General features: G+C 44.9%; 1 protein-coding gene across 1 annotated transcript in view; it reads right to left on the minus strand.

Moving 5' to 3' along the window:
* Nucleotides 1-17,676, minus strand: part of ADGRB1 (adhesion G protein-coupled receptor B1) — an 87,144-nt gene extending 69,468 nt beyond the window's left edge. The window contains exons 1-3 of the mRNA XM_074988051.1: nucleotides 17,576-17,676; nucleotides 10,520-10,622; nucleotides 2,844-2,994 (exon numbers count right to left, since the gene is read on the minus strand). Of these exons, the coding sequence (XP_074844152.1) occupies nucleotides 2,844-2,994; nucleotides 10,520-10,622; nucleotides 17,576-17,676 (355 nt within the window). The remainder of the gene's footprint in view (nucleotides 1-2,843; nucleotides 2,995-10,519; nucleotides 10,623-17,575) is intronic.
* Between the last annotated feature and the right edge of the window lie 4,814 nt (nucleotides 17,677-22,490).

Genomic DNA, 22,490 nt, shown 5'->3' on the forward strand with positions numbered 1-22,490 from the left:
ACAGGGAGCACTGAACAGCGACGGGGTGCTAAAAGAAGGTCCTGGGTGGTGTTCCCTGTAAGCTGTGTGCTTGGACAGACACTCTGGAGAGAATCAGGTGCCACCCAGCTGACTCGCAGAGCACCCCAGCCAGCAGTATATGTTTATATGGGTGGTATACACCCACACATGCCTCAGTGCATGTAACAACATTTATTCTGCACTTGGATAGAAAAATAGAGCATACCCATGCCCAGACTGACCCAGTAACCCAGAGGTGACAGGCCCTGCATCCCACTAACAGTCTCCTGAGCCTTTCCGTTCCTGCAACATACTCAAGGAGCTATGAAGGAGACCAGGGTGACTTTCTGGTTCACTGTCCCTTGCCTGGCCCTTTCCCCTGAATAACGGATAGTAACATCTGCCCTGTTCAGCTAGTGATGTCTCCATGTAGCCGTTTATAGCCTGCTCCTCCTGATATGGTGAGGTAAGCCAGCTAAGTGCTAAGACAGGCAAATCTCTTTAGCAATCAGTGGGATCACTAGCGAACAAGGATTAGCTTTGCTCTGACAAAGCCCCTATACTTGGGTCATAGGGTTCAAGTCAGGCTGTGGAAAAAGCGATCTGGGTTTGGCAGGTAGCCACTGACCCTGAGGATAGCTACGCATAGCAGTCATGTGTAGCCTCCAGGGATGCAAATCACTTTAAGACTCATCACATGTCAAGGTGACCGACCAGTCTGCAGCACAGTGCCTTAGATTCTGGGATCACAGGATTCCATTCCCACCTGACTTCCCCTAGTGCAATTCACCAGAATTGCTTCATACCCTCTAACCATACCAGTGGCTTGGAGAGATTTCCCTACTTTCCCACTCTTCTACTCTTGCGTCTTTTTCTGCACACACCCTATTGTTGGCCTTGGGACCTGTGCCAGGAAGCCCAGGCATTTACATGCTACATGGTTTTGCCCAAGAAGGCAGCATGAGGTAAGAAGCTGCTGTACAGGTGACAGTCAAGACAGGGCTCTGCTGAAAATACAACTTTGTATTTCTCTGGATCCTTCTCCTAAAGGGGTTGCATTGAACCAAGTTATATGTGATAGCTCCATAGCCACACAATCTGGATAGTGATCTGGTCAGCTCTCAACAGCTGACAGGTTAGGCTTGTACAATCCAGGCATCCCACATAGTCCAGAGAATGGTGCTGGTTATTCAGAAAGCTGTACTTTTAGGAATCAATATTTAAGAAGTATCCACCATGGTTTGTAAGGGTGCTGGGTGCCCTCCTGTGCCACCTTTGAAATAAGCCATCTACTAATCTGAGCAGGGTGATAACTCTGAGAAATGATTTGCAAACATCTGCTTAAATGTCTAAACAAATTAAGAAAAAGCATAGAAATATAGGGCTGGCAGAAGTATTCAAAAGGTCTTCTGGCCCACTCTACGCTGAGGTAGGAGTCACTGTGTAAACTGATATGTGTGTAGACTGGCAGAGCTAGTTGACATTTTTCTAAATGTAAAACGTCCCTGGGTTTTTAACTGAATGTTTGATTTGCTACAAAAATACAAAGTAAAATGAAATGATTATGCAAATAAATATTATGGAGGCAACATTTGCAAAAAAAGGACAGATCTATTTTTCAAGCACGTTCATGAAATTCACTCTCACTGTGTTCATGTCTCCCATTACATCTGCTTGCCACAAACACCCTAGCAAGTGAGTTTACTACCAGGAATGTCCATTGTCAAAAATCCTAGTGTGGTGACCAAAGTCTAACTACCTTCTTTCTACACATTTAAAATTTTCGGCCACATGAATGGAAGATGGCGTTCTTCTTCTTCCAAATACACTGGAAGGACAAGTTCAACGTTGTAAAACAGCTTGACTCAGATTCTGCTTTTACACATATGTATGTTTTCCATTCCTGACCAACAGGCATTGCAAGAGTGCAGACAAGGGCAGAATTTGACCTGAAATGCTCTGCTGGTAATCTTAACACCTTGACGTTGGTAAACTTAGACTTCTCCCTGCAGCTTGTGGGGGTATATTCAACTCACACCTACCATATATCAGTAGGAAATCGCAAGAACTAAGGGGATAAGAGCGAAGAGCCCAGGTCAGGTTAGCCAGCTCAGACAAAAGGAGGTCAACTGCAAGATCGAGCACATGGATAGGGAATGTGATTACTCCAGAGCTGAGATTCTGGCATGAGACGGCTTCTTGAAACGCCACTCTGCATCACACCAAGTCCTTTTATAGGCATCTAATATCCTGCCTAAGGAAACGTGTTTGATTTCACGAGTGAAATGAGTCCCTGGTATAGTGCAATGTTTTCTCTGTGCGTGTGTTAGGCTTTTTTCACTTGCTTTGGGATAAGCTTTCTGTGCCCTTGTTTTTTTCCACACACCAGCTTATGACATCTGTGAAAGTCCATGCCCCACTACTGCGCTTATTTCCTCTGACAAAATGCCTCATTTCAGGCTAATACGTTAATCAGGTGAGAAAAGACAGAGGGAGGAAAAAAAAATAACTGCAAACATCTGCACAAGCCTAAGATTTACTTTGCTTATGGAAACCCCTGCTACCATGGAGACAGAATCTCAGAACTCATTTCACTAGCAGGGAGAAAGTGTGCGAGAGACACTATCAAGGGCAAGGAGGGAGAATGTGACAGAGCAGAAGGAAGAGGAAACCGCAGCGAGAAGGGGAGGCAGAGAAAATATCCAGTCCCCCAACAAACCTCTTCATTATCCTTCCCTTCCCCCACTTAGCAGAAAAGTGCACTGATGTTCAGATGTTAAAAGGGCCCCCATGTTCCCTCTGTATGCTGGTTTCCTGTGGAGTCACAGACCCATAATTCTCACCCCATCCAAGACACAAGAAGCGCTTGCGAATGATGCGGTTCCGTAACCGGCCCGTCACTGCCATGTAGGACTGCCAGGCCTCTGTCAGCACCCAACAGAAAGAGGAGAGGAAGAAGAAGTGCAGGAAAGCCGCCACCAGTGTGCATATCACCTGGAGATGGGAGGGAAGGTGCACAGGTGAGATTAGCAGCCAGGAAGGGGAGCAGCTTCCAAATCACATTCTACAGGTTGAATCTCTCTTGTCCAGCACACTAAGGACCTGATCGGTGCCAGATGAGACAATTTGCTGCACCATGGGTGGTCAGTATTGTCTAACAGCATTACCAACACTTCCACTGCTAATTGAGCTCTTGGAAGACATTTAGGGGTGAATTACAGCTAAATAACAGCACAGAACACTGAGATCAAGGACTGGTGGCTGGAAACAAACTTTATGGGATCCCGGGAAACTTGGCCAGCCCCTGGATGAGTGGTCATCTAGTTAACCAAAATCATGCTGGATTACAGACGTTGCCAGATGAGAGAGTTCCAGATTAGAGAGGTTCAACCTGTCAAAGGAAGCTCATAGGAGTCAGACAATGAAAAGACAAACATGCATCTTCCTCAAGGTCCTGATTCAGCAAACCACTGGCACACATGCTTCAATTTTAAGCATCCCACTGAAGTCCCTGAGAGCTGAGCATATGTTTCAAGTTAGAAATGCGTGTAAGGCCAACCGGTCTGGGTCATCAGCAGGAGGGAATGAACCTGCCTCCTTAGGGGCTAAACCAATGTGTTCTACAGAATGAGCTAAAAGCCAGGTAGCTCTCATCTAAGGCTGAGAGCAGAGACTTCACTATTCCCTTGTCAGTGGTCCTGTTACTTATGGGGTTACATGTGTATAGGAGTTTTGCTGAAACAGGGTCCAAACACATTCAATGTGGAAAAATTATTGTTCTATCCCAGTCAACAGGATTTTTGTCCTTGATTTCAGTATCTTATTTTATGAAGTGGCCAAAAAGGTTTGGGATGAGATTTTTAAAGTATTTGTGTATTTTTTTCAGGTAGAGAATAGATCAACTCAGGCAATAAACTGCCATACTACTAGCAGCAAAATCACAGAGGTGAAATCTGGAAAAAAGGGACTATTCTAGTCCCAGCCAATCCAGGACTGAATGAATGGAGAGCTGGGGAGAACGACCGTGGGGCTGGAGAACAGCTGTCTACAATGAGGAGAGGAATTGTCCAAAAGGGCATAACAAGGCATAATGGGATGGCATTAAGAAAAGGTAATTTGGGGATGGAATATTTGGAGAAATTTCATAATAGCGAAAGCAGTCTCCCAAGGGAATAGGAGGAATCATAGAACACTAGAACTGGAAGGGAGCTCCAGAGTTCAGTCCCCTGCCATCACAGCAGGGAGAAGCACCATCTGTATCATCCCTTTTAGATATTTAGAAGCATGAAACAGTTAAAGCTAGACTGGAGAGAACACTCAAAAATGTACTATAGTCCCCACACTGACAGGGGGATGCACTGAACAACTCCATCTCTCATTCCTACGAGATGGACCTTCGCTAGTGCAAATTATATAAATGTAGCACTGTTAACTTTGACATAGAATATGGTCCTATGATTCAAATTCCAGAATGAGAAGAAGGCAACACATTCTTGTAGCTCCAAAAGAGAAGGAGTAACAAGAAGCTGCTTTTAACATTCTGGGCAGGCACACGGGTTCAAACTAGATGCTAAGGTGCTAGTCTTTTTGGAGAAAAAAAGTGAGACTAGCACTAAAAAAATATATTGTTGGTATGTGGTCACTGAATTGTCCTTTTCTTCATCCACCAATGTCCTTTACAGGCAGAAGTAATCATATGTAGTGCAACCGTTATCAGGGTCTGACCAGACTGATTTCAATGGATAGTGATTTGAACTGAGGCCATCAGAAGTGGCAGGAAAGATTTTAAACTGTTGTAGCAAGGCCATTTTTTCTTTATATGCACAACACCAAGCACATCAAGGTCCTGGTCAAGGTCAAAGCTTCACCTTTTTTCCCCAAAACCAATTTATAGGTCTGAGTGGGATTTTCAGAAATTCAAAAGCTTGACTAAATATTGTCAAGAAAAAATTTCAAATGATTCCATAAAAAAGTCACTATTTTCTGGCCAGTTCTACAAATTCCCCCATGTTACTGATTGTATCTTATGCCAACACGATTTTGCCATTTTGGGCAGCAGTTGGTCTGGCGTTGTGCTTTCTGATTTTGCAGCATGCCAAAGGGCTGCATTACATTTTCTAGGCATTTTTACTTTTTTCAGAGATTAGCAAATAATGTTGAGGGGTGGGGGAAATAGCGAGCAGGTAAGAATTGTATGCTTCCAATGAGAATGAAATTTTGCATTTATCTTCAAAAGAGGGAGCTGCAGGAGATTCTTGTCCCATGCTCTATCATGGCTGCATCAGCCCAGACTATCATGAAAAGGCCAAGCTAAGTATGAGAAAGTGACAGTGATTCTCTCTGGTCAACTCAGCACTCAACCTCTCTAGCGAGGGTACCAAAAGGGCTTCAGATGGGAACATATTGGGGTACCTGTCTTGCTGCCCATCCATGGTAGCTGCACTTCTATTTAAAGCACACAAGCGTGAGCAAAACAAGAGTGGGTAAATCTGCCAAAGCTGGAAATTACATTTTGCAGCTGTAGTGCAGACTTGCCCATTTTTCACCAAGAATTCTCAGGCTGGAAGGTACTGATTTTCACTTTTTGCTCAAGTCAATTTACCCAAGCTGCTGTACTCAACCATCCCGCGTTCTTACACTTTGCTTTCTTAAGAAAACTTTTTCCTTTGAAGGACAAAGGGTTCTAAAGAGGATGGAGAGAGGCTATTCACAGTAATGATAGGTGGCAAAACAAGGCACAGTGGTCTAAAGTTACAGTGGGGGAGGTCTAGGTTGGACAGTAGGAAAAACTATTTCACCAGGAGGGTGGTGAAGCACTGGAATGTGTTACCTAAAGAGGTGGTAGAATCTCCATCTCTAGCATGTTTTAAATCTCAGCTTGACAAAACCCTGGTTGGGATGACTTAGTTAGGGTTGGCCCCACTTTGCACAGGAGGCTGATCACAAAAGCCATACAAGTGCCCCAAAATAATTTCTGGAGCAGTTCTTTTAGAAAAAACATCCAGCCCTGATATAAAAGTTGTCAGTGATCAAAAATCCACCACCACCTATGGTAAGATGTCCTCATGTCCAGCAAAAAAAGTATGCCTTTTTCCCTTCTGAATTTGTCTAGCTTCAAATTCCAGCCATTGGCTCATGTTCTTCCTCTCCTTGCTAGACTGAAGAGCCTATTATAAAATACTTCATCCACATGTAGTTACCAATAGAGTGTGATCAAGGCATCCCTTCACCTTCTCTTTGTTAAGCTAAATAGATGGAGCTCTTTAAGTCTGTCACTGCACAGCAGGTTTTCTAACCCTTTAATCATTCTCATGGCACTTCCCTGAACCCTCTCCAATTCATCAATCTCTTTCGTGACTTCCTCTATTTTTACAACAGATTCCTTTGTTTATGTCACCCAAGATTGCACTTAGCTCTTTTGGCTCCAGCATCACACTGGGAGATCATGTTCACTTGATCCTCCATGACCAACATTTTTTTCCCCAGAATCACTGGTTCCTCGGATAGAGTCCCCCATCCTGTAAATCTGTCCTATTTTCTTTGTTTCCAGATACATACAGTTACATTTGGCCATATTAAAATACATGTTTTTGGCATGTGCCTAGCTCATCAGGTGTTCTAGATCAATGTTTCTTCAGCTATGCTCTGTGGAACAACTCAAGGTGTGCCACGAGCATCTGACACTTTTTTGATATCAATCTTGATGGTGTTCATTTTCTGTTATTAAAACCAGACATAATGCCACTTCTTCACTTCATTCTTTTTTTTATTTTTGGTCTCATAACAATTTTTGAGAAAATTTTCACACGCCTCCGGAATAAAAAATATTATTGTTTGGTGTTCTGTGGTCTCAGAAAGTTTAAGAAACAGTAATCTACCTCATTGTGAACCAATGACCTGTCCCTTTCATTGTTCACCACTCCTTTAATTTTGTGTCATCTTGAAACTTTACCAGTGATGTTCTGATGTTTTTCCTGACAGCATGTCTACACAGCAAAGTTGTTTCCAAATAACGGACGCTATTCCGAAATAACTTTGCAAGCGTCTACACAATGCAACCAGTATTTCAAAATAATTTCAAAATAGTGGAGAGCTTATTTTGAATTTGGTGTATCTCATTCAGGCTGAGTCTACACTACAGTGAACTTTTGAAAGGCGATCTTCTGGAAGGCATCTTTTGAAAGATCAGGTTTTGAAAGAGCGCGCATTCACCCAAAAGCAGATCGACCTTCTGATCTGACCTTTCAAAAGAGTGAGGTGCTCTTTCAAAAGGGAGTGTCCACACAGCTGTGGGAGCCCTTTTGAAAAAAGGAGCCAGGAAATGCAGCAGACAGGGTCGAGTGGCGGACAAGCCCTTCCAGGCCCCACAGCCAGCTGCTTCGTTAAAGGGCCCCTCCCGAATACCCACAGCCTGCATACACACACAGCACCACACACCCTGCGCCTGGAGCTAACTCAGGATCCCGATGACCCCTCACGGATCCCATCCAGCTCCCCAGTGGGAGCCACCAATGACTTGGTCAGACTGCTGGCCACGATTGTCATCGCCATCTTCTAACTCCTGCAGAGGCCAACGGCCCCCGCCCCGGTCCTGCAGGTCTTTGACACAGGGCACCACCCACACCCCATCCCCTGTGCCATCTGGCACTTGTGGAGCTATCCCACCAGTGCTGAGTGGTGATGCATGAGTGGGACGATGAGTGACGGTTTTTGGAAGGGACATGTTAATGAGCCACTTCAGAACAGGTTAATGAAGGGCTGACATGAATATTCAGCACCTCATTAGCATAATGGTGTCCAGTCGCACTTCGAAAGTGCTGCTTTTGAAATGCAGACTGGCTGTATAGATGTGGGAACCTCGAAATAAGCACCACACTTCGAATTTCCCTTATTCCCATAACAAATTGGGAAATCTGCATTTCAAAATAAGACTTGTGTAGACAGGGAACAAAGGCTATTTTGAAATAAAATATTCTGGAATAGCTTATTCCAAAATAAAGTTGCTGTGGAGACAGGACAGCACTTCCAGGAGCTCTAATCCGAAATAAGTTCTATTGTGTGTGGACACACTATTTGGGAATAAGTTTTGCTTATTTTGGGGCTTCATTGTACTGTGGGTTCGTTATTCTGGAATAGTTTATTTTGTAATAATAATTATGGAATAAGCTATTCCAAAATAATTCTGTAGTGTAGACATTGCTGATAAATATATAAAATAGTGTATAATCAAGACCAATGCCTCCAAAACCCACACTAGAAACAGAACTCATTGATGAAAATTCCCTGCTTAAAATGATATACTTGATTATCAGTTAGTCAGTTTTTAATCCATGTAATATGTATGGTGGTATCTTTGTATCATTCTAATTTTTAATCAAAATATTATGCAGTACCAAGCCAAATGCTTTATAGAAGTCTAACTATATTCTGTCAAGACTATTAAATTTATCTGCCAAATATAATCACATCAAAAAAGATATCTAGTTAATTTGACAGAATCTATTTTCCTTAAACCCATGCCAGTCTGCATTAATTACATTACCCTCCTTCTATTCTCTATTAATCAAATCCTAACTGATACCACTTAATAGGGCCTGCAATATATTAATAAAATCACAGACATGTACGCGTGACTGGATGATGCAGGGTTCGCTCCTCTTGTACTACATTACTACTACTTAGCCCCTATCCAGCACTTTCATCTTCAAGGAGTTTTGCAGATAGAATCAGACTCTGGCTTTTGGAGTTCAGCAGGTGGAAACGAAGGAAGAATCCACAATATTGAAGCTTATCAATGCCAAAGAAACCCTTGGAGAAAAATAGAGCAGAGAACCCTTGCCAAATCAAAGCTCCAGCATCAATAATTCATCTTTTATAAATTCCTAATTTAGACTCCCAGGAGTCCCAGCCTTTCTTCTGCATAATTTCTTTCTCTGTACCCTACTGGAGCCTGTTTACTAGAAGGTTGAGAGGAAATCCAAGAATAACCTTTCTGTTTATGGAGTTTCCTGCATATTTATGTGCAAAGAACTAAACTATCTCTTGTTATCACAGTGAGAAACTTGGAATCCCCAGTAAAGGCTCGGATGATGCACATCCATAACATGGGGAGGAAAAGCACCCAGGACAAGCAAGGCCCTAATTTTGCACCAAAATGGGACAAAAATAAATCAAGGCACAGAAGTAGATCCATCAAAATTGTGGATTTTCCTCTCCCCTCCCTCCCTCACCCTAGGGATGAAATTGATCGTTTAATGACCAAAGCCAATTTGGAGCCATAGCTCTGGGGGTCCAGGTTTATTAAACGGGAAGGCACTTGGAAACATTCTGCTTTTCACAGCCCTGGTGCATGTGCATGTGCGCGCGCACACACACACACACACGCACAAGCACACGCACACGCACACACCCTCCCTCCCTCTTCGCTTCAGCTGAAATTCCCAGCAAAAGGGCCAGCAAAGCCATTCTCTGCATCCCTCCCACTCCACTCTGCCACTTAACAGACCAGGCACGCTGCACAAAGGTGGCCAGCTCATTGCTTTGCAGGGTTTACTTTCAAAGCACACACTGCACTAGGGAGAGGAGCCAGACTTGCAGGTCTGGAGGCTGAGTCCTTCCATTTATCCACAGATCGTAGGTCCTGGGCAGCAGGGAAATATTTTCCACATTGCCCCGCAGATATGCTCTAGCCCTGCCCAGAAAGGCCCTTGCTAGGAACCTAAAGGCTTCTCAGTCACCATGGCTCAGTCAGTCGTGGGACCTCTCTTTATTAAATATGCAGGAAACCACAGCCTGCCCCTGAGGATTGTGTGCTTATAGTACTCTCGTCAGACATGGCCTTCTTGTTCCAGCGTAGCCCTCTGGGTGACTTTGGAGGAATCTCTTTCACAATTTAGGACCTAATTCCCTGATCTGTAAAATAGCGATAACACAGTGACCTCCTCTGCAAAGTGCCTTCAGAGTGATGGATGATAAGAGTTAAATGGGATGGGTATTAGAAAAGGTGCCTATAGGAGAATGAAAGCGCTTTGGCTGGAAAACAAATCAGACAGGCATTATGATATTCTACTGGGTAAAACAGAGAAGATGTGCACTTTAGCAGTTGCATCAGGGTAATGGGCTATTCCTAGCTTTGGAACATGGAAACTGCTCAAGAAGTGCAAAGCATGCCCAGTGCTGAATGACTGAGGGTTCCCCTCCCACCCAACCTGTCTTTCTGAATTTCTGGAAGATAAAATAACTAAAGTCTCACAAACAAACCCTGATCCTTTTCTGTGCCATGCACCTGATAACTCTAAGCAGATATTCAAAAATATTGCATTGGCTTCTTTTTGTGAAAGCCCCAAGGCTGCTCCCAAATTATCAAGGAGCGAGTGAGAGAGAAAACCGAACTCTGACATTTAGTGGGATCTCTGACACGTGGCTAATTAACAGAGGGAGGCAAAGAGGGAGGAAGGGGGAAGCTGACTGAACAGATCATCTCAGTGCTAAATCAGAGCAAAATGAATTTGTCTCCTACCTTATTCCGAGTCTGGGTTTGTCCAATCAGAATGAGAGCATTGGAGGAAATGATGGACAGGCAGAAGTTGATGAGAATAACAGAGCGTTCTGAGCGGATGTATCTGAAAAGAGAAAAGCGGGAGGGGACTACTGTATTTTAAATTTGCATTACAGGAGCACCTAACAGGTGCAGCCAGATCAGGGCCCCCTTGCGCTAGGTGCTGTACATACACCTAGTAAGAGATAGTCCCTGCCCTAAGGATTTTATAATTGCAATAGACAAAGGAAAGGGGATGGGGAAAGAGGTACACTAAACTTTCCCAAGTGGTCACACAGCAGGTCTGTGGCAGAGTCTGTAATAGATCCTGGGTCTTGGGCCAATGATCTAGCCACTAGACAATGCTACATTCCTAGATGAAAGAGAACTAAAAGTATTTGAAGTGTGTGAGCTGACAAACTAATGGTCTGAGCCGGTAGCCAAAGTGGGATGTTTGAGGGGCAAGCACAGGACCCCGTTGTACAATACTACACTATGAGAAGAAGCAGTTTCCTTCTTACCCCAGGTAGTGGTTGATCCTGGTGTCCTGAAGGACAAAGATTAAAAAACTGTGTAATTTTTACCCCAGCTGCTGTCAGCAGAGATGCTATTCTAATTCCTAGGCATGGTTAAACCTTCTCTAAAACTGGCTAAGCGCTAAAAGTTCTGTTCAGTTCAAATGACTTGAAAAGGGGTCTTGAAAAGCAGCTTTAAACAAGAGCCCAGACGTGCTGAGATTTACAAATCAGCAACAGAGCCACAGGCATGCAAGCTATAAAAGGAGATCACAAATAAATGCCTTTTCTCAACAAACTTCTTGAAAGCAAACTTCCCCCCTCTGCTTAACCTGACAAGAGGTCCCTGGAGCAGCAAACAATCCTCACTTCTTTCTAACATTACTGCTCACACCCTTTGCACAGAGGCTGGGGGGAAGAAATGCCTTCCAAAAACAGGCCATTCACAGAGGTGTCTAAATAAGGATTTTGGTGCGGGACTCCAGGAATTCACAAGAATAATTTGACTTTAGCACCTCCCAGGCTCAAGCCCTTACTCCCTTCCGATATTCCCTGCAGAGCACAGCAATGACTTGCTCCTGAATTGCGTGCGTGCAATCTGATTAAACTCACTCATTATTCAGGAGAAACTTCTCACTGCCTTTTTAATTACTTAATAAAAATAAAACAATACATGCAAAAATACAGGGAATGCATGACTCAGCAATCAATTTCAGGCTCAGTCCCATGCTCACAAGCATGAGTAACTTTACCCATCTAAGTACGCCCACTCCGCCAGTGGGCGTTAGTCTGAGTAGAAAAAGGTCTGTAGGCCCATGGAAATTAGAGTGTGAGATCTAGTGGCATCCTTGGAGGTTATGGTAGGACTGATCTCTAAAGCATGCTGTTGCCTAGTAATTTAGTGTCAGTGACTAATTTTAGGCAATAATCAATATGTTGGGCTTTGAGTTCTGGGTTTTGGATTCACTGCTGGCCCAGCCAATGCAATATTCACTGCTCAGCACTCCAGGTGCACATGACGTGGTGCATGGGGCAGTGTGCTGGTGATACACAGGAGGACCAGCATCCGTCAGCTCCACTTCCCTTTCCATTTTGCATTCAGGCAAGTCTAAATGCTCAGCATGAACTCCAGCCATGATGACGAGAGTTGCTAGGTTTGCGGTGACAAAGGAATCAGCCCAAGTTCCCTGAGAGACTCAGCTCTCAGGATGTCACTGAAACTGGGTCCCCAGCCCGCTCTCTACAAAACTCATTTCTACCCCATAAAGCCTCGCTTGGAAACTTCAGCTTGCGATCAGCTTGTCCAGAAATGCAGCTTCCGTTTCCCTTCAGAAACGAGCCCAATCTGTCCATGAGCTTGCCCTGATATACACCTCGGCTCAGACCCCAGGCACTCCCTGGTTCCCCACTGTACTAATCTAGGCCTAATGTTCGGACCCTCTGTCTCAGCTTATGGGCAGGTGAACCTTGCCTGTCCTAATGCCAATATTCCGAAAGCATATAGTCTGCAAGCATCCCCCTTCTATCTGCACAGATAGGCTCCATGCCAAGAAACCACCGCTGCAGCTTTTGGCTCTTAACCACCTGCCCTCTGTTGCTGGTGCACAGAAGGCAGTGTATTGCTACATGGGGTGGTGGAACAAGGAGCCTAGGTGCGCTGGGGAGGGTGGGGGAGTCTTAGCAAATGAGGCCAGCCTGGCTTCGTCTAGAAGCCCCAGTCTGGTCTCTCTGCTTTGCAACACACTCTCCCAACACAAAGTCCCCTAGACACTACCGTTAACCCAGGGCCCTGGCCAGTCCAGAAGGCATGAGATACCCTAAGGCTTGGTGGTTGTCTGACAGGTTAAATATTACCTGAGTGGTCAGAAAACCTTCACAGTTCAGCTTTCAATGTTATGTCCACCCTTGCAAAGACTAAGAGGGAACTGTATAACTGGGGGAGACCAGATCATTTTCACCACAGTAGGGACATACACAGGTGAGAAAGAAGGGAAACGCACTGGGGATTAAAGGAGAGAACTGGGAACATCTACACCACCAAGAAACAGTAGGGATTGGGGACCACTAGGGACATGACCAATTGTCTTGGCTCCACCATTTCCTATCAGTGCATGCCATGCACCAAGGCTGGAAGAACACCCATGTTTCCTTCTGTCTGGCATGAAGTAGCCATAAGAGGTACAGGTAAGCAGTTCAAACTCTCAGTTGGCCGGGAGCCCAATGGAAGCTGTTCAGAGGCAGCTGAAACAGGTGCTGCAACCAAGCATGCACTTGCAAACACAATCCAACAACCCTGAAGGGTTAGCCTGGGTGAGGCAGATTCTCCAGCAGCAAGCCATAAACTCTGCAAAGACCCTCCTTTGCCACTTTCCCAATTCCTCAGGCCTAACAGCCCTTTCCTTTCATGTCGCACTCAGGTGGGGCAATGTGTTTTCAGAAGGCAATGGGGGAAGACTATAACCATCTGCTGAGATTCCTGGGGGAGGGCGGGGTCAGAGAGACAGCACAGAGGGAGACCCAGAGTTTCGTGTGACAGTGAAGAACACACAGAGAACAAAGGATAATACAAACCACACACAGGGGCAAACACAAGCTGTTGATGGAAAGTTATTTAGATGTTCATAGAAAGAGGGTTGGCGGTGGGAAGCAGAGGGAACCCCCTTCTTTCTGTGGCATAAGGTTAGAAACAAGCATACCCTCATTTTGGTTTTCCAGCTAGGGAGGCAATGTGCAATGGTCAGAGCAGATGGCCGTACCTCCTCGGCTCCATTCTGATTGGTGTATGATAGTGGGTGAGTCATTTAATACAGGCAAAGTGCTTTATATTCCCAGGATCAAAAATTACACATTGGAGGACTTTAATCCATGTCAACTTGCTTTCTTTTTCTTAGACTCAACACAAGACACTAAATTGCAATCCAGATTCTTGAGTCCCTAGAGTTCAGCGCTTTTTGGATTCGGGCTGTTTGGACAAATCTCTTCCATTGTTATTATTATCATCATCATAATCATCTTGTCAACCACATGGCCTGACATAACCCCAGAGAATGGCTCTGGTTCCCCAAGGCCATGTACTGCCTGAAGTCACCTACACCAATGAAAACTGGCTGTAAATGCTGCTGTCCCCATCACACCTATTCTGCCCCGGTTATAAGTAACGGCACAAACTACCTGGCAACAGACAATAAGGCACAGTTATCTAGCAGAGATCATTTCTAACCTACTCCAGTATCCATGCTACCCGAGCTTTAACTTGACAGAAACAAAGCGCCCTGCTTTCACTGTTACCCTCATCCTGGAATAACCCATGAGGCAGCAGTTGTCCCAGCTCATCTATACTTCACTCGACTCTGTGGATTCTGACAACATCAAGATAAGGGGACTCTAGGAGTCCACCCACTCCTACTTGCCGAGCATATTGCGTCCAAAGGGTGTTATGATCCAGTACCCTCACCAAAGCACAGTCCTCTCCTCCATTGCTGAAGTCACCACCCAGGCACTTGAGATAACACATTGTGATTCTCCAGGGTGCTAGTGATGGGGCAAAGCTCCAACCCATTTGAAGCAGCTGGCAACAAGTGCTGCAGTCTCTCCAAGCTGCAGGGACAGCTACGCAACCTTCCTTCCTTCTCCTGCAATACCGCCACCCCTCACAGCATCTGAGCACTTCTAGCAAAGGGAAGACAATTGGATTTAAAGCAGGGCCAGCATGCAACCGGAAGCAGCAGCCCCTTGGGAATTCACAGGCAGCCACCAAAATGACACTCAGCTGCGAGGGACAAGGAGTAAGACAAACTCATGCTGATATCTTGCAGAAAGACACGGATGTAGCTGGCACACAGCCATCAGCGGCAAACCACAGAGGCCTGGGCTTTTCTGCATGTCGGCTGGCTGACGAGAGAAGCAGTGGAAGAGCTAATCAATATGAGCATTGATCATGCTGGTATGGAAAGGTCACTCCAGCTCAGGGAGCTGTTGCACAACAATGAGGCCAAGGATGGAAAATACACGAGAACACCCATAAATGCTCCTGAGTCTCAAGAAGCAGAGCAAAAGAAGTCACAACAATCAAAGCTTTGCAAGAAGATTCAATCACCTGGCCCTTCTCCAGCCAGGGCAGAGTGAATGTCCCCTACAGTCCATTCCCCTTGGCTTTGCCCATTTGTGGGGCAGTTTTAAAGAGATTTCTGTATGGACACAAGGCTCAGGATGGACTGTTCTGGGGAGGGAAGTCCTGTTACTCACAGGGCATGTAGAGCACAACGGGCCACAAGCAGGCTGCATCTCTGAGCCTGACCTGCAGGCACTACTGTTGGGGACAGGGAAGTAATTCAGTTTCCATGGTGCATTAAGTCACTGGCTGCTCTGTGGAGGACTGAGACAGGGTTGTAGCCATCTGTGCAGAAGGAACTGTACTGAGGTCACCAAATGGCCCATCAGACAGTAACAAGGTTCCATTTGGAACCATGTCCTACCAGCTGGATTGTACCTGAACTGGTCACTTGAACCAAAAAGCTCGATCCCTCTCTCTTCGATAGCCTGGCAAGTATTGGTCTTAGGAAACAGCTTCTCAGGCTTTGACTAACAAGCAGAGGATTGTTTCGTGTTCTCGTGGTTATCTATCCCATTCTCCAAAAAGTCCTTCCCTGTCTCCCACTCCTGTTCTCTCTTTGGGACATTTGTTCTCTGGGACATCTATTCATGAGGAAAGGTTCATTTTCAAGCTGAGCTTCCACCCACATGCTTCATCTGCTTGTGTCCAAAAAGTCTGTGTGTGAAATTCTCAGCTACATCTCCACAAAGCAGCTGAATTCCTGTAAGTGCTCTCCAGAGCACAACAGGTGGGTAGAACATTGTTGTGACAAGAAGTTACTTTCCCGTACATTGGCAAAAGGCCAGGTTTGTGGAGTTCCTGGACTTGGATGGTAATGACATTGGAATAACACTGCTGGACCCACTTCTGAAAACTCTCTTTTTTGTTGGTAAGATATAATGTGACTAACAGGACTGACTTGATCTTGGAATGTGTAATAAACAGAGGAATGTTGAGCAGGAGGTATTACCTCTGCATACAACCTGGCTGAGACTGCTACTGCTCATGAATCCAGTTCTGGCGGCCTCACGTTAAAAAGGAACAATGGGGAAGACTCAGAGGTGAACCATAAAAATTATGGAGATCTGGACACCTGCCTTTATTGTGAGAGATTAAAGGGCCTCACAAATCATTTAGCTTATCAAAGAGATGTTTAAGACTGATCTCAGTCTGTAAGTACGGGAAGAAAAATTGTCATCCTTCCCCGGATTCATAACCCAGGCAATCTTGAATTGCAGGCTCACTCGGGAACTCCTGTTTGTCGGTGGCTTGCTTGGAAATTCAGCCTCTGCTAAGCATAAAACTGAGGCCCAGTCTTGCTACAAACTAGCCCCAACATTCACCTCAAACTCACCTCGACTCACTCCCCAGGCATAGGCATACCAAGACCCAGCGGGTGGAATCGGAAGCTAAAAAATTCAGGCTGGAAATAAGGTGTACATTATTAACACTGAGAGCAGCTGACAATTGGGACAGTTTACCGAGCAATGTGGTGCATTCTCTGTCACTTGAAGCTGTTATAGCAAGGTTGGATTTTCAAAAAGATACACGCTTGCTCAAGCACAAGCTGTTGGGCTCAGTGAAGGAATCACCAGGTGAGGTTCAATGGCATGTGCTATACAGAAGGTCAGATTAGATCCCTTCTGACCTTAAATCTACTGTTACATAAATTTATGACCTGGGCTTTGGGTTGGATCTCTCCTCTGTAGGTGCTATGCCAGTGCAGGCTTGGATGGATCAGACTTTGAAAGTTAACGAGTCACAGTCACCACAAAATGCAGCTAATTCTAGGGTAATACACAGCAGCTGTTTAACAGTGAACAGTAACCCTATTCTACAGAAAGTGACGAAAACCCCCATATTTGAAACTGCAGGGGACGTTGTGGCAGGCAGATGGTAGCTATATAAACTGGGCCTGGACCAGGACTCTCAGTTAAATACCCTTCAGTTTATGACAATTGCTGAGGGAACTTAGGACCTCCATTTTCAGAAGTGACCAGTGATTTGGGGTGCTTCGATTTTGCCTATCTCCAAGTTGAGACACCACAAAGGAGACATCTGATTTTCAGAAAGTGCTAAATACCCACCCTCAGGAAATCAGGCCTCTTCAGGTGACTCTAGCTAGACACCCAAGAACCAAGGCACTTCAAACAGCAAGTCACTTTCGAAAATGTTAACACCTCTGACTCATGTGCTCTTGGCACTGACTCCATTGCCTCTCTAGCCAGAACCATGCTGGGTTACATGCCAGAGAAGAGAATGCCACCTACGGAGCCACCAACACCACTTCCTTCAGCACCGGCTCATCAGAAAATGGTTGTGCCTCGGATACCCAAACATCCACAAAAGGAGGGTGGAACCTCCAGTATCCACCCAGACCAAGTGACAGCTGCTGCGCCCAGTGAGAGACATAGAGAAAGAAATCTGTACCTCCAGACAGAGACGTAAATGATAATCAAGAGCAAAAGCGTCAGTGATGATACTCCACAGCCTACGATTAACGTGACAGAAGGGACCAGCACCTTTTCCATGTTCTGAAAGACAGAAAACGGGAGACAAAACAGGCTGAGCAAATGCTACCAGCTCATTTTCATCACCAGATCTTTCCCCCCAGAACTGTCCCAGCCCCTGTCATTTGACCTGGCGATCACGTCAAACTAAACAAATAGGGTGTGAGAAACAGAGATATTTTTGGTTGACTCAGCCTCTCATTGAGCCTGATCCTATTCTCACGTATACTGGTGTAAAGCAGAAGTCATTCCACTGAAGTCCATGAAGACAAATGGCTGTGAGAGCAGAAGTGGGCCCCTCATCTTTAATACAAGACTCCTGAGAGGGGTAATGAGGCAAGGATGGTGAGTGGTAGCTCACTTATTTACCAATCAGCTCTTCTGGGAGCTGCTATCATTGCCACTTGGAGGAATGAGAAGACAGTGAAAATCTTCCACCAATTAGAAACCACCATCTGGCAGGCAAGGAGACAAAACAAGTGAAGAGGAAAATAAATAAATAAACTCATGTGATTGCATCCAGCGGGAATGTCCATTGTTTCCCCAGCCTTCCCTGCCTGCACACAGCAAAGCCAGTATACTGAGAAGGCATTCCATCAAATCACAGGAGCCCTCCTGTCCCCTCACCTGGGGAAAGAGAGGATGTCACTAGCTATCCATTCACAGCCAACACACAGCATCATCAGCTGGCATTTGACTCCCTGGCAGGGAAAGATGATCATATAATGGTGATTCCGCTCCCCTCGGGTTCCCCCTTTTTGCCCCAAACTTTCTGTTAAATTTATGTTTCAAATCCCATATTACTTTGATTCCCGACTGATCATCGTGATGGGTGCCATGGTCTCACCCTGGAGGAAAAGTTTGCTTGTCTAATTTCTCAGCTCAACTGTCGCTGTTCTCCTGCCACACAGCGGGGTACATGCAACGTGGAGGGGGACAGAGAAAGTAGTTTCCCTCCTGGAAGGAAAGGGGCAGTCTAATAATTAGTTTAGACAGGACAGGAATAAGGAATGGTGTGAAATGATCTCCTGTGTGACCAAGTCTATGTTCAAAAAAAAAAAAAAAACATAACAAAAAACCCACAAACAGTTCTGTAACATCTTAAAAACTAACAATTTATTTATTAGGTAATGAGTATTCATGGGTGAGACTCACCCATGCAAGCTCATTACCAAATAAATAAAATTATTAGTCTTTAAGGTGTTACAAGACTGCTTGTTTGTTATTATTATTATTTTTGTGAAACTTCAGACTAACATGGCTTCTTCTCTGAGATGATTTATCAAGTCTATTTAATGGATCTACTTCCTTGTTGCTCAGAACAGGGCACTGGCATCAAAGGATTGTCTTAAATTCAGAAAAGCCAAACTTACTGCAGCTCTAATGACACTGAATTCAATGGCAGTATACTTTGGCTTGTTATTCATGCAGAAGGAGGTCTCAAACATTAAGGCTATGTCTATACTACAGAATTGTTTCGAGATAACAGCTGTTATTTTAAAATAAAGTTGCTTGCATCTATAAATTTGAAACAGTGGGTGCATTATTTCAAAATAGGCAATCATCACTGCAGGAGGAATAATGCCTATTTCAAAACAGAGATTTCATTATTCAATGTTTTAAAATAGGTGTCACTGAGACAAGGAAGAGTGCTATTTTTGAAATAAGCCATAATGGTGTCCAATGCCACAATTTGGAAAAAATGCTACCTGTCCAGAAATGCTATTTTGAAATAGCTGGGGTCTATTTTGCAATGTATTGTGTGTGTTGCTGTGTTATTTCAAATTAAGATAGTTTGAAATAGCTGTATCTTATTTCAAAATACCTCTGTAATGTAACCATACCGTAAGGTTGTGCATGCTTTTGCTTGAATCTAAATTTAGTCAAACAGCAAGGGGCCTCATTGGTTACCAGATACTGAGCTGAGAGTTTGTGGGTAAGCCTACTTCCAGGTAGTTTTTAAAAAAATTTGGTGGCAGAGGGCATAGGAGAGGGAACCTGGGTGGGTAGTCCTTCTTATGTCTTAGGTCTGACCATCCTTGAAAAGACATGGACTGGAGATGGGAAAGAGGGATAGTAATCCCTAGATGTGTAAATCCACAACTCCGGTCAGTTATGTGTCCTTCCCCATTTGCAGACCACGCTTTGTATTTCTCTGTTGCATCTTCCTTATCCCCCATGCTTTCTGCCATCTTTACAAAACGAAATAAAAGCAGTCCTGTAGCACTTTAAAGAATAACAAAATAATGTACTAGGTCATGAGCATTTGTGGGATAGACCCACTTCTTCAGATCTGGAAAATTTTGTCATCTTTGTCAGGGCTCCCTGCTTGGAATGAATACAGAACAGCTAGCTGAAACCCACAATGCTGATGGTGGAGGAGAATGAGCACTTGTGATTGAACTAATTGAGGCAGCTTGTGGAGGGTGAGAAAATGGCAGCAAGGATGTTATTAGGTTTTCCGGTATATGCATTTATTACTACAGGTGCTGAAACGAGGTGGTTTTGGACATAAACATTCCCCACACTGCCCTTGCTTGGATCTGTGGAACATATGCATACAGCCCACACGTGGTTATCATGCTGCTAACTAGAGACAAGCAAACCAGATTTGATCATATGAGAACTGAGCTGAACTTTTGCCCAGATGTAAACTGCATCTCATTTGAACCCACCCTGCAGTTTGAGAAAGTTAAGTGATTTCTTCTGCTTGTTTCATTTTGTTGCCGTGGGCCCTTGTCACATTTTGGCAATCATTAGGGAGCAAGTGAAGAGCACGGCTCTGTATAAACTGTTTCTGAACTGAATCCCCCTAGGATGCAGTGGATGGGAGAAAGCTTAATTGTGCAGGATTTCCAGCCCTAAGACTCTAGGATAAACTTCGAGAGAAGTGTCCAAACATAAATGAGACCTGGGCTCTGACCCAAAGGCCACTACAGTCAATGGGAGTCTTTCCATTAACTCCAAAAGGTTTTGGAAAAGGCCTTTGAAAAAATCCACCCATTATTATATACTGCAGTTTGTTTTAACAGCTGTTTTTCCATACATTAGCTCTCTCTAACCCGTAGCTCCTAGCTTTAGCTACTTCTTACTCATCCAAACCACATCATAATGCCCTCACAAGGATCAATATCAGCAATCCAATATCCCAGTGCCCAACTAGCCATGTCTCCAATCACCTGTAACCACATCGCAGTGAATCCCGACACACACACCAAACCTAAAATCTACCCTGTCTCATGGCTCCAAGCAACATGACACCTATATCACCCATCAGCTAGAACCCCTTTCTTCCTGAAATGCCATTAACAAAGGGCCATCTTTGTAACTTTCTCTAAAGGTTAACAAAGCCATCTCTAGCTGACCAAGCATGGGGAAGTGAATTCCAGAGTCTAAGGGCCCCATGCAGAATGCCATGCCCCCCCAGCTCCTTATTATTATTTGTTACTGCCTTCACACTGAGGAGCTGCAGCCATGGATCAAGTCCTCTTTGCGCTAGGGGCTGTACAAACTCAGAACAACAGCTAAAAGCATGCATCTGACCCAAGGTGCTTAAAAGGTAAGGTGATGCCCACACTTACAGTGGTGTATAGAACACAGGCAGTATGCACGTAGGTACATGCCACAGTGAAAGGCAGCCTGCATCTCATGAGTCACAGTGGTATGTATTTGTAACTGCCCACAGGCAGACTCAAACCTGGGACCTCTGGAGCTTAGGGTAGGAACCTCTACAGTCTGAGCTAAAAAGCCAGCTCACACTCAGCAAAGGCTATAGAGGAGACTTGCTTTTTCTTTCTGTAAGCGGGCTATGTGCCACTATATGGTACAATGGACCACACCCAGGAGGTGTGTGGGTTACTTATCTTCAAGCCCAGAGAGAGGCTGTGGCACCAAGGATGCAGCAGGGAAAAAGTGGAAGTGGAGACACAGCAAGAAAAGTATCTGGCCCTGTGCCTTACCCCACCACCTGAGCCTTTCACAGCATTGGGGAAAGGCTGCAGTAATGACCAGGCAGTGGGATGGAACTGCTAAACATATCAGTGTAGAAATTGCACTGCTTGGGCATTTAGAGAATGATGTATGGTATTAACCCTGGGGGTTTACACATGTAATGCACTCTACCCCACTCCTCTAAGCCATGCCCAGCATCTATATGGCTATTTACACCTGTGCTAGTGTCTCTGCACCACACTGCTGTAAGGGTAAACATACCCCCAGTGAAAGACGAGACCACATAAGGATACAGAGAGATGGGGAAGTACAACCAATGAGATAACCTGGCCCAGCATGGTAGAGAGTGGGCTGTGCTTGCCAGCATGCTCCCCGTGGTTTAGTTTTTTCTAGGCTTCACAGCAAAGAAGAGTTGGGAGGAGCTATTTGTAGGAGGATACTAAGGTGGCTTTACAGATGTCTGCAGGGAGCTCTCCCCAAGCCTGACAGGCAGCCTGGGAGCCAGCCTAAAGGTGAATGTTTGAAAACTGAACCAGTGGGAAACAGCCTGGAAAGTAAGAACAAGTTCCAGCACTTTTCAGTGTAGTCCAGGATTCTCCTAACTCGGGTACCACCATCACTCACCACAGTGGCAGTATGGTGTCTGTTCCAGGCTTCTCCATTTCTATTTAGAAATCACTTTAACGATATGGTTTCCACTGCTCCTCCCTGGGAGACCAGGGTGCAATCTGACAGCTCTCACCATCAGGAAACATTTAATGGCCTTCAACCTTGCTTTTGTTCAGTTTTATCCCAGGACTTCTACTGTCCTTAGTGACTCATCCAACACTCAGTGAAATGAGTAGGAAACTTCCCATTAACTTACATGGGGATCTAGCTCAGGC

This window comes from Carettochelys insculpta, chromosome 2 (genome assembly GCF_033958435.1).
Source record: "Carettochelys insculpta isolate YL-2023 chromosome 2, ASM3395843v1, whole genome shotgun sequence".
NCBI classification, from domain to species: domain Eukaryota; kingdom Metazoa; phylum Chordata; order Testudines; family Carettochelyidae; genus Carettochelys; species Carettochelys insculpta.